Below are 13,157 nucleotides of genomic sequence, written 5' to 3'. Positions count from 1 at the left end.
CAAAGTTTGCATATAAATAGGAGGAATGAAGAGTGCTAAGTGCTATCATCAGCTAAACTATGAACAGGTAATGAGACCAATGAAAGAAGGTTATTTATGTATATGAGAAAGAGGATGGATGAAATAACAGAGATCTGAGGAACACCATTATTAATCACAAAATATGAAGAGTGAATACCTTCCAACATAACACAAAGTGAACAATCTGAGAGAAAACTGGCAATCTAATTATAAAGGATGGAAGGTAGACATACTATAAGAATGCAATTTAGTGAGAAGTCCTTGTTGCCAAATCCTATCAAACATCTTGAAAATGTTAATTGCAACATCACAAGTTTCTTCCAACCTTTTTATGGCATGCATCTGGAGGTGGGTAGACAAGGAAATCTGCTGTGGATCTCAACTGGCAGAATCCATACTGGTGATCAATGATTAGCTGAATGTTCTCTAGGTGCTGAAGAAGTTGACTGCTGATGATCGTCTCCATTACTTTAGAAGCACTGACATGAGAGCAGTGAAAGGCTACAATCATTTGAAGGAGGTGTAATCTTTTCTCTTCACCCCCATGCTGTGGAGTAGTATCTAAGAATAATATACTTAGAAATAATAAAGGACAGGCATTATCTCAGGAGCACATCTCTTGGGCATTATTACCAGTGGGATGAAGAACCAGATGTCTTCATCTTGGTTGTTCAAGACTCACAAAAGCAGTTAGGTAAAAAAAAAAAAGTGTCTAGGGACTGGCCAGCATCAAAGATACAATGAGGTTTCTAGTTATTCAAAATTTTACATTAAGAAATGGCTGAAGCAATCACAATTTCTTAATTTTTGTATGCAAAAAATTCTGTTCCAAATGAAATGACTATGCTATAAGATATCAAAACTTATAGTGAATATGCCTGGTAGTAATTTTTCCATTACATGCATAGTTCATTCTGTAAATAAGCCATCATCAAAACTGTCCATGCATCATTAGGGGTTGCCGCTAGAGGGCCACAGTGTGTAGTGTTTTCAGAGAGCTCTCGAATGCTAAGTATAATTTTGAGTGAAAATTGGAATATTGGTTTAAATTTTAACGTAGTATTGTTTATTTTTGGTAGCTTGTTGTGTCTGTGTGATTTTGGTGTGAATTCCGTTTTATATAACTTAGTATTTTAACAATATGTTTCATAGAATAGCACATGGCGCCAATGCGACGTAAGATAATGGCATCCAAAAATACGATGCCTTTGTTCAAAAATTGTAATGTGAGGGAGTTTGTCCAATGTGATGTGTGTGTGGGATGTATGCATTCCCTAAGGAGGCTGGAGTTTGGATGGAAAGTGAGTGGTGGGAGAATGTGCAGAAAGTGTAAGCAAAGTGAGGAAATTAAGTATGTGTCAGGTCGTGAGATAGTTATGGTTGAAGAAAGCCAGAATGTGAGTGAAAATAGTGGCTTGATAGGGAATTGCGATGTTGTACAAAATGGCAATGAGAGCAGTGATCAAAGAGAGAGTGAAAGCAACTATACAGAGAGATAAAATGGTTTAAATGATGAAAAAAAATGAGAAATTATTTGTAGGGAGTGAGATCGCTAGGTTGCGCACAGTGATACACACAGTGCACAGCGAGAGTTGGAGCACCTGCAAAACTCTTTCCAGAGTGCCTCGGCTAATGGAAATAAATAAGTGTTTCAAAGAAAAAATAAGCGTAAGAGTGGGAGAGTTTCTGAAATGAAGGAAAGAGTGTTCTATGGTGACTCGTATTAAGAGGAGTGATAGACGGGAGTTTAACTAAATCGTACTTACCGGGTGTGAAATTTAAGGATGTAAGTGAGAGTATTAGAGCGCAAAAACAGAGGGTGAAAGAATTGATAGTTGTGGCAGGTAAGAATGAATTGAAAGGAGATAAATTTTTTATGAGAGAGGACTTTAAAGGTAGCAAAAGAAAAGAGTGACAGAGTTAGGATGGTGAGTCTGTTGCGCAGGAATGACAGAGAGGAGTTTAGAAGGAGGGCCATAATCGCAAATGACTTTATGCGGACGTTATGCAGACGGTGTGGTGTGGAATTTGTGGATGTGTGGAATGAGTTTGATTGGCGAAAGGATTTATACAAGATGGATGGCCTGCATTTGAATGGATTTGGTGTGCAGAGACTGGAAAAAATGTTGCTGAATGGAGTGAAAATGGATGTGCAGAACCAGGGAAACTAGAACTACCAAGGAGGGGGGGGAATGGATATGCAGACATCAGTGAGTGTTAAGAATGTATATAATGTACCCGAGCCAGTACTAAGGACAAGAAATCGGAATGGGATAGTTAGAATAATGCATCAAGATAGGGGTGGGACAAAGGGACCTCTGCATTTCGTGTTTACTAATGCCAGGAGTATTAGGAACAAGAAGGAAGAATTTCTGGCCTTGATTGGCTCTTCCTGGCCACAGGTTATTGGCATTAGTAAAACATGGCTGATGGAAGATGATATAGTTAGTGGGATAGAATGTGTAGGTTATAGTTGTGTTTAGGAGGGACATAGAGAATAAAATGGGGGGAGGAATGTTATTGATGATAGCTGATGAACTGCAGCCAAGGAGAATTGAAGTTGTATTGCAGGATAGTGAAAAGAGCTCATTTGAGGCTATTTGGTGTGAGATTGAGACTGGCAGAACAAAATATATAGTTGGGTGCTGCTATAGACCAGGTGATAGAATAAATGGTGGAGATAGTAGGCATAAAAAGTGGAAGGAGGGTAATTATTATGGGGGATTTCAACTATGGTAACATTGATTGGAAGGAGGAGAGGACACACGTGAGGAAGGAAATGGATTTTATTCAATTATTAAGGGATAACTATCTGAGACAGCATGTAATTGAAAATACTAGGGGTGTGAGAGTGCTTGACCTGGTAATAGCATCTGAGAATTTGACTGTAATGAATATGACCATGTTGCCACCTATTGGTGAGAGTGATCATAAGGTCGCTCTGAGGTGGCTAAAGGTGTGGAATTTTCAATTAAGACAGGGTATATGTGGAATTACCTTGCTGGCAAGTATGACAAGCTTAGGAGATTGCTTGGATCAGCGGCATGGCATGTAAAACTGCAAGGGCTAGATGTCGAAAGAGCATGGGAAGTGGTCAAGGAGCATTTATAGGAGGTTATGGCTGATTTTATACAGAGGGGTCCAAATAGTAAAACAAGTAGAGATTAAATGGATAAATAATACCATTAAGCTTGAGCTGCAAAAAAAGAAACAACTGCGGAGGGAATTTAAAGAGAAAGGTGACCTGCAGGCACACGAACGGTATAAAGCGCAAGCCAGAAGGGTAACGAGTGTGGTAAAAAAAAAAGCAAAAGCGGATTATAAAAGAAAACTAGCTATGCAAGCTAAAGAGATTAACAAACAGTTCTTTCAATATGCTGCAAGCAAAAAAACCTGTAAATGGCAGAATGATTTTAAGGAATGACGATGGTAAGGTCACTGAATAAGTCTATATAGTGGAATTACTGAGCGAGCACTTTGGAAGAGTATATCATCCAGGTGGTGACATTGAAAAAATGAAGGAACCATTAGTTTATATGGGAATTGTGATGAATGAAGTGGAGGTGAATAGTCTATTACAGAACTTTAATGTGAATACATCTGTGGGACTGGATGGTATACCGGCACAGGTCTTACGTGAAGCGGCTAAAGAATTATCGATGCCCTTGACCATGTTGTTTAATCTAAGTCTTGGGGGTCTGGTTTAGTCCCGAAGGTGTGGAAAGAGGGGAAAATAGTTCCACTGCATAAAGGAGGATCCAAGACTACTGTTGCAAATTACCGACCGATCAGTATATCAGGAGTCGTTGTCAAGGTCTTGGAGAAAGTAGTCAAGGGAAAAATACAGGAATGGATTGATGAAAATGAGATACTGTATGGGGGACAGCATGGCTTTGTGAAGGGTAGATCATGCCTCAGTAACTTGCTCAAGTTTTATAACACAGTGATGGTTGAACTGGATAAGGGTAATGGTTACTGCTGAAGCTGGCTAAGGCATTTGACAGGATAAAGCATGGAATTCTAATCCATAAACTACAACATATGGGAATGGATATAAGGTTGGTGAGATGGATAGGTGGGTGGTTGATGGAGAGACATCAGAGAGTAGTTTATTCAGGAGTAGAGTCCAAAAGATGGCATATGACTAGTGGTGTGCCACAGGGTTCTGTTCTTGGACCACTGCTGTTTAATTTGTTCATTAATGATATAGGGAAGGATCTAAGAGGAACAGTTCATTTGTTCGCTGATGATACAAAGTTAGGTAGGGCAATAGTGAATGCAGAAGATGTCAAAGTTTTGCAGGAAGACTTGGATAGATTGGAGTTCTGGGCTAAGGAGAATGGATGTCAATTTAATGTGACAAAATGTAAGATTATGCATTTTGGGATGAAAAGATTAGCAGTATACGACACTGGTGGAACTGTACTCCAGGAGATTGATGAGGCCAGGGACTTGGGAGTTGGTGGATAGGGAGTTGAAGTTTAGGGGGCACATCGCAAAAGTGGCTAAATCAGGTCATCACATCACTTGGATGTTGAAGAATACTTTGATGAGCAGAGATAAGCAAGTTATTGTTCCTTTTCATTGAGCCTTGATAAGACCCCATCTTGGCTCTGTGCCCAGATCTGGGTGCCAGGATTTCTTCTTGATGGAGAGGAGGTGGAGAGGATCCAGAGGCGAGTGACCAAGATGATAGCAGGTCTATGGAATGAACCTTATGAGAACTTTGAAGATTCGTGGGTTGCAGAAATTAGTTGATAGGCAGAAAAGGGGAGATATGATTGAGACATTCAAATTGCTCAAGGGTTTCTATAGGATTAATTCAGAGGATATTTTGGAGATCAGGACTGGTGGTGGGAGAACTAGGGGACATTATGGAAGCTGGGCAAAAGTGTGGTTAGCAAGAGTGTTAGAGCTGGGTTCTTTACTTTTAGAGTGGTAAATGAGTGGAATAAGTTTTAAAAGAGGTATACCGTGAGTAGACATATCGATACAAAATTAATAATGAAAAAAACTCACGTACAAAATTATTTAATAGTATAATTTTCGCCTAGCCGAAAATTATACTATTAAATAATCTTTGTACGTGAGTTTTTTCCGTTATTAATTTTGTATTGAGTGGAATAAGCTGCCAGAGTCTGTTGTGGGTGCTATGACAGTGAATGAGTTCAAGGCAAGGTATGATAGATACTGTGAGAATGTCGAATAGTTGTGTGGACATGATGTTTAGGGCCTCCTTCGATGAGTCTAAGGACTCCCTGGAGTTGCCCATAATAATAATAATAATAATAATAATCATATAAAAGAATTAAAGATTTAAAACCTTGCCTTTTTCATCATAAATTTTGTAAAACTGAACATCTTCATGCCATACTTCTACTTCACCAGTAGCATCCTACATGACCAAGAAATTAAATCTGTATTTATATCATATTAAAATATTTCAATTATTATGCAACTGAAATTTTCAACATAATAAAGCATACATACAGTATTATACTTAAGTAATTCAATATATAACTTTTTTTCCCTCCTGTGTATAAATGCCAATGGTGTTTACTAACAGATAACTGAATCAGAAATAAGTGTAGAATTTTTCATGTAATAATTTGTTTTTAGAAATGAATGAAATTTATGATTAGTTTTAATATTACTTTCCACAACAGCCATAAGTCTGACATGTTAAGAGGAAGATATTAAAAATTACTGGTTATTAATATTAAAAATAATTGGTTTCATATAAATCTAATCAGTGTCCTGATAGAGCAGTAGATAAGACTATCTGCATAATCTCATGCCCAAATATGTATGCATTCTCTGGTCAGTTTGTTCTGTAGAATATTTTAAAAAATAAACCGGTGTTTCCAGGTGGAAAATCCAGCCATCTTCAATTCACACAAGACTAGTTAAATCACCTTCAGATTGAAAAGCTTTTATTAATAGTTTATTGAACCAAGATCTTTCCAATGTCAGGACATTATCAATACTGAATGAATGGCAGAGGCATGATCACTTTCAAATGTTATTTCATTAATGTATTTAAAAAATGTTAAAGCATGCAGTTCTGCCTTCCATTTGTAAATGAAGTCTGAAATGTTAGCAAGGATGATAATCAATTAAACAAAGTAAAAGATAAAGCATAGAATATAAAAGCAGTAAATTACTGGGATTCCATCTTCCCTCAAGTTTTTTTTCATATAAGAAATAACTAAAAAGTGAACCTTTTTCCAGACTCATCACTGACCACTCAAAGTTTATTTGTGGGGGTAGGAGGAACAGAAATGTAGAAAATATAATTTAAAGACAGTTTACAACTTTGTTTTTTAATTTAATCTTTCAACATCACTTACAAGATAAACATAATTTTTGCCTTTAACAATTAAAAAAAAATTGCCTTCACATATCCATAAACTTCCTCAAGAATTCTCTTCCTAACTTTATTTAGATACTCGTCACATTTTCTGTTTTCATAATCTTTCAGTTTATTGAGTAATAAATATTCTGTTCTTGAAGAGATCTCACTTTTTCTAGGAAATTTCAACTGCATTTTTTTTTCTTGGAATGTCTCCAATATCTCGAAATCCAGCAGAGCATTCTTACTTTTATGTTTTTTTTTTACTCACTACATGATTCCTGCCCAACTCTATCACAAGATGTTCTTCAGATTTTGACATTATCTCTTAAAGTTAGTTTTCTCTTGCTCAAATTCTTCAACTTTTCTTTAATAATATTTGTATAGCTGAATATACAACTCATATTTGAAAGCTGCTCAACTCTGATTCCTTTTAAAAATTTATTATACATCTGTAATTTCAATGTGACAATAATTTATCTTACTCAAAAATATATGGCACCACTTCCCAATTCAAATCTACTGTGCACTCTTGTATTCCTGAAAAATCAAATCATATTAATGTGAATAAAACTGTAATAAATAAATAAGATGTTTTTTATGCGAAACTTTCTTGTGAATTGTACATCTTTATGCTGGAACATGGTTTTAGTAATGACTAATCCAAGTCCCAAGTCAGAAATTTAGAAAGCATTTCTTCACCAATGGCACCTTCAGTGGACTCACAGGCACAGATTACGCACAATATCTAAATTACCAGTTTGAATCTGTCCATGCTGCTCAGGCTACTTGTAAATGGCTCCCATTTATTTTCATGTGTAAGGTTCAATTATTAATATAACTACTTACTCTTTTTTTTCCCTGACTGCTGCCTGAAAATACTCGATCCTTATTATTTAAAAAGCTCTATTCCCAATGCTTTTTTTGAGATGGTATTCAACAGTACAGGATACTGACATCTTTATTAACAGTGAGGGGACACCAAATGGGCAGGAATGCTCAACATACAGCCTCTCCCTGTCATCAACTCCACCTTCCCATGGTGTGGCCTGTTTCCAGAAAAGGGGCTCTGATATTTGCAATGAGCATTCCCCCTGCAAAAGGATATCTTCCTAGTAGGAGTATAACATATAGACACATTTACGCAAGAATATTATATTTTAATTTGCCAAATATTTCAGTCTGAAAATAACAGACTATCTTCGGTGGCTACATAGGAACAGTTTTAACAAGGTGGAATACCAATAATTGATCATTCAAAAGTAGAACAAGCCGTGTGATGTTATATCGTTAAGCAATAAAGAGAGGAAAACATTTTTTATCAGAATAATGATTAAATTAATAATCTGCTCATCATCTTTATCAAAAAACAGGAATCATAAAATGTTTAATCCGACAAGCCAGAACTAATTGTTCAACTCCTTGTGAATTACAGAAAGAACTTTCAACTATCAAACACCACATGAAATTAAATGGCTTCTCCAAAAAGAGTACACAACATCTGTTCGATTCTTACAAGCCAATCCAAAACAATAAAGATTCAATATGTCGAGTTCCAATTCCTTATATTTCCGGGATTTCAGAACCAATTTCAAGAATTCTGAAGAAATATGATTTAACAACCACTTATATACCTATTAACAAAATATCCACCTATTTCCCCCCTCTTCTAAAGATAAATACTCAACTATGTCTCTGCTTGGTGTGTATCAAGTTCCTTGTAACTGCAATCTGTCCTACTTTGAACAAACAGGATGCTCTATAGAAAAAAGAATTCAAGAACATCAATCATACATTCAGCACAACAAATCCGATAACTCTAGATTGGCTCAGCATGGAACAGAGACAAGGCACATCCTCTGGCCCAAGACTCGCCTCCTACACAGATGTCGCTATAAATTTGAACGTTTATTTAAAGAAAGTGCCGAGGCCTTACTTCAACGCCCTACCTTGAATCGAATGTATATCTTTATTAAAAATATGGGAAAGTTTAATCAGGATAACACATTAATATATATATAATTTTTTTTTAAATTAAGACTTTAATTTTACATTAGTCTAATGTTATTTATAAATTAATATCTTTAATTTAATCATTACTCTGATAAAAAATGTTTCCCTCTCTTTAATGCTTAGCGATATAACATCAAGAAGCTTGTTCTACTTTTGAATGATCAATTGTTGGTATTCCACCTTGTTAAAAACTGTTCTTATGTAGCCACTGAAGACAGTCTGTTATTTTCAGACTGAAATATTTGGCAAATTAAAATATAATATCCTTGTGTAAAGGTGTCTATATATTATAATCTTAATGTTACAAGTTTCTCTAAAGAATCAAATTCCTAGTAGGAGGAAATACCAATTAGACCACCAGGTAGTAGATGACCTTCATTGCCCATTGCCCCGAGCACAGGTTCAGGCTTCCCCCCCCCCCCACTACCATGCAGTGTGAGTGATACCCTTCAAAGGAATGGCTAACGTGCTTAAAGACCCAGACCCTCTTCCATTTCAAGGGTACAGCAGTTAAAATGGTGGTAACACAGGCTGGCACCAGACAGTATTTACATCTAGCAGCCAGACTGTATTGTACAGGATACTGACATTTTCTTCTACAGGTACTGTAGAAGAAACACAGTGACCACCAGTATGGAGAGCAATTTGGCTCAGAGATGCCACCTTTCCTCACAGGCTCACTTCAACCTCTATCTCACAGATGCAATGTTTCAGCTCTGTGTTTCTTCTACTGGTACTTCCATGGTCACGACTCCAGAAATTTCGCAAACATCATTCCTCCATATGCTGTCAGGCCTGTTAGAACAAGAGAAATTGCTCTCCAACATCCTTTTACAGTACAACTGCAAACTCATCAAACCTACTTCTCCTCTTCCTCATTTATTCCACCTACCTCTATCCTCTGGAACAGCCATTCTCATGATGTTGTTCCTAGTAACCTACAGCTCTTTAAGAAGAATGTCAACAGGTTTCTTCTTTTTCAACCCTCATCTCCACCTCACACATGGTACTAATATGCTATAGGTTCTGTACCTCTCATGTGTAGGATTATTATTACTATTACGTGACACCTGCAGGGAGTCCAAAGACTCATCAAAGGAGGGCACCTACTCTCTGTACAATCCACCAACTACAACTAACTGAAACCACACCAACGGCATCTATACCCACCACCTCCACAATCACTAATATTTCCACAGACAATCACAAACATCCATGTCCACAGCAGAATTTGAACCTGCAGCCTTTTGGCTGTACAGCGGATAGCTAACCACTTGGCAAACCAGACGGGCTCTCAGATAAATATATATAGAAATTTGAAGAACATTCAGTCATTTTTACATTCATCTAGTATGCAAATAAGCTTAGTTACTAAATAAAATTTGCATTTTCCACTACATCTATTTTTATGGAACTTATTAAATATGCAGACATCCTATTCATCAAAACAACTTTTAAAATTATTTAGCAATATCTGGCAGCAAGGAAAAATATCAGAAAGTTGGAATAAGGCAATCATCATTCCAATATATAAAAAAGGCAATAAGTGCAACTATGAAAACTACAGCAGAATAAGTTTCCTAAATACTGGTTATAAGTAATATGCACAAATATTAACTTCAAAACTCAAATCATATGTCGAAGATCAACTTTTTGAAGAGCAAAATGGCTTCCGAAAAGGACAGTCATGCAATGACCCAGCTTTTACATTAAAAATCTTAATGGAAAAACACTACATATTCACTATAAAAATCCACACATAGAATTTTTAGATGACCAGAAAGTCTTTGACAGGGTCTTAAGGAACAAAGTGTGGACCATACTCAAGAATCTAAATATTCTAAATCAGTTGCTTGCTGCAATAACTAGCATGTACCAAAACAAACAGCTATAAGAATCAATCAAAAAGTTGTAGAATGGAAATCAATAAACAGATGGGTTCCATGAAGGTTGTCCAATGTCACTACTCTTATTCATCTATATAGATGAAAGGGTAAAGAATTGGAAGAAAAATATAAAATCAGCATTTAAACAGGATCATGGAACTATACTTAATACCTTTTTGTTTGCAGATAACCAGAATATGTAAAAAAATGTAAAATAAATAAAAACAAATCACAAAAAAATAATAAAATTGACAAAAATGGGGGGGAGGGGGAATCCTTAGCACACCCACAGTATAAATGCACTATAGGTTTAGTAATAACCTTTCATGGGTGGTAACCACATAAAAAAAAGATAATCATATCAAGAAGTGAAGATGAACTCCAAAGATCAATATACTCCTTAAACATAATTATTAAACATTTATTTTTCACTTGGTTAGACTATAATAAATTTAGTTTAATCCTTTATCCAAGTGTGAGCAAACAAAGTTTGCACCTGAAAATATCTTCAGGACTGAGGTAAGGTAGTACAACACTGGATAACTTGTAGCAAAGGTGGACCAAGCTAACATCACTCCTATCTCAGTATCTCCCATAATTCAAAATACATCTCCTTGCAGATATGTATAATGTTATGCATTAAGGGAAGGGTCACTACCCAGACCAGTTTCGACTTTTATTGAGGTCTCTTCAGTGGGAGCCAGGCCCAGAAGTGGAGATACCAGGCAGAGTAGTGGCCCTTCCCTTAATGCATAACATTATACATATCTGCAAGGAGATGTGTTTTGAATTATGGGAGATACTGAGATAGGAGTGATGTTAGCTTGGTTCACCTTTGCTACGAGTTTCCCAGTGTTGTACTACCTTACCCCAGTCCTGAAGATATTTTCAGGCGCAAACTTTGTTTGCTCACACTTGGATAAAGGATTAAACTAAATTTATTATAGTCTGACCAAGTGAAAAATAAACTTTCAACATCTTTCTCTAAATCCAGAGTAATTTAATAAAAAGGTGGCACACCTTTTGGCAACTCCTATAGGTAAAGATGACCTCACCATTGCTTCTGCCTGGTATCTCCACTTCTGGGCCTGGCTCCCACTGAAGAGAACTCAATAGTGGCCCTTCCCTTAATGCATTATTCATATCTGCAAGGAGATGTGTTTTGCATTATGGGAGATACTGAGATAGGAGCGATGTTAGCATGGTCCACCTTTGCTACGAGTTGCACTACCTTACCTCAGTCCTGAAGATATTTTCAGGTGCAAACTTTGTTTGCTCACACTTGGATAAAGGATTAAACTAAATTTATTATAATTATTAAAAAATTCAAAATGCAAATATCAACAGGAAAACAAAAACCATGGCTTTTAAAGGACCATCTCCAGTCAGAAGTAAAATCATGATTCAAAACCAAATGAACTACTTTTAAATACCTTAGATGTGCTGTATCATATACAAAAGAAGAAGACATTAATATAAAAATTTCTAAAGATAACAAGAATGATCAATAATATTTTCAAACCTAACCAAGTTCAAAGTATACAAAAATAAGAGTTTATAAAGTTTTGGGAAGACCTCCTCTACTGTATACAAAAGTGAATTATGGATCATAAAAACTGGAGAAGAAAAAAGAATAGAATGTGAAGATATGAAATTCCTGTGAAAGACAGCAGTTACACGCTCTGGAACAAAAAAAAAAAAAAAAAAAAAGAGAGAGAGAGAGGCACAGAAATACATGAAGAACTAAAAATAGAGTACTGGACAAAGTATATGAATACTGAAAGAAGTGGATTGAACATATCAAAAGAATGTACATCCAAAAAAATACTCCAATACTACCTAGTTGGAAGATATAGAAGTCAGGGACAACCAAGGAAAAGATGGAATGAGACCAGAACAGGCCATTGGGGCCCAAATCCTTGAAGGATGATGATGATGACTATGATAATGATCTATTGTTAAGATATTTATTAAACAAAACCTTAAAGATGAGAAAGATTATAAAACCTTTTTTTTTATATGTGCTAAGAAAATTATCATAAACATTTTATTTATTTTTTATATACTTGTACAATAAATTTATGCTTAATAAACTGTGTTATATACTTAATTTTGCTATTTTTATTACAAAAACATTATCACACTATGATAAGAGTAAATAATTTTGGTTTTCTTTTCATATTCTCTTAATTTTATCTTTTTCTTCCTAGGAAAAAATGTTTTGCAAAAAGAGAGATGTCTTTTCCCATATGTAAATATGGTACAGAAGTAACAAATGGAACAAAGGAAGATTTACATCCTCCTTTGTTCCATTTGACACTAAGTAATAGGGTTAGAAGCCCCTACTGAAATCTTTGCAAATTATGTGGTATCCTTGGAGTTAACTTAGCTTCAACTGATCAAACCTAAAACCCAAATGTATTAAAACATAGACCATAAAAAAAGAAAAATGAATTTAAACTGCTACTTTGAAATTTCTTGGGAAAGCAGTTAGATATACCCATGTAAGACAATAAAGCAAATGAAGAAATTTTACAATCTTTGAATATAAAGCCAATAAATTATTACATAAGTAAATACAATAAAAATTGTTACAATGTCAAAATCAAATGGAGAATAACACACCACCAAAATTATTACACAGATATAAAATACATGAAAAAAAAAAGAACTAGAAGAATAAGAAAGCAATAGAATGAGATCAAAATAGGCCACTAGACATAAAACTGTGGCAGAAAGACATAGAATATAAGCCTAGATTTTTTTATGTTCTAACAAGCTAGTCCTCGAGCATATATTTCTAAATTCTTCCAGCACAAGAAGGATTAAACCTCTTAAAGATGCTGCTACTATCAGTGCTCATTGCAAAAACACATTGTAAAGAT

General features: G+C 35.5%; 1 protein-coding gene across 1 annotated transcript in view; it reads right to left on the bottom strand.

Moving 5' to 3' along the window:
- The window catches only part of LOC150103000 (uncharacterized), a 361,006-nt gene that overhangs the window by 156,272 nt on the left and 191,577 nt on the right, over positions 1 to 13,157 (bottom strand). The window contains exon 11 of the mRNA XM_090397703.1: positions 5,350 to 5,416. Coding sequence (XP_090253829.1) covers positions 5,350 to 5,416 — 67 coding nt within the window. The remainder of the gene's footprint in view (positions 1 to 5,349; positions 5,417 to 13,157) is intronic.

Source organism: Typopeltis vanoorti, chromosome 9, assembly GCF_054136105.1.
Source record: "Typopeltis vanoorti isolate ZY-2024b chromosome 9, IOZ_Tvanoo_1.0, whole genome shotgun sequence".
Lineage (NCBI taxonomy): Eukaryota > Metazoa > Arthropoda > Arachnida > Uropygi > Thelyphonidae > Typopeltis > Typopeltis vanoorti.
This window is presented reverse-complemented; position numbering and strand designations above follow the sequence as displayed.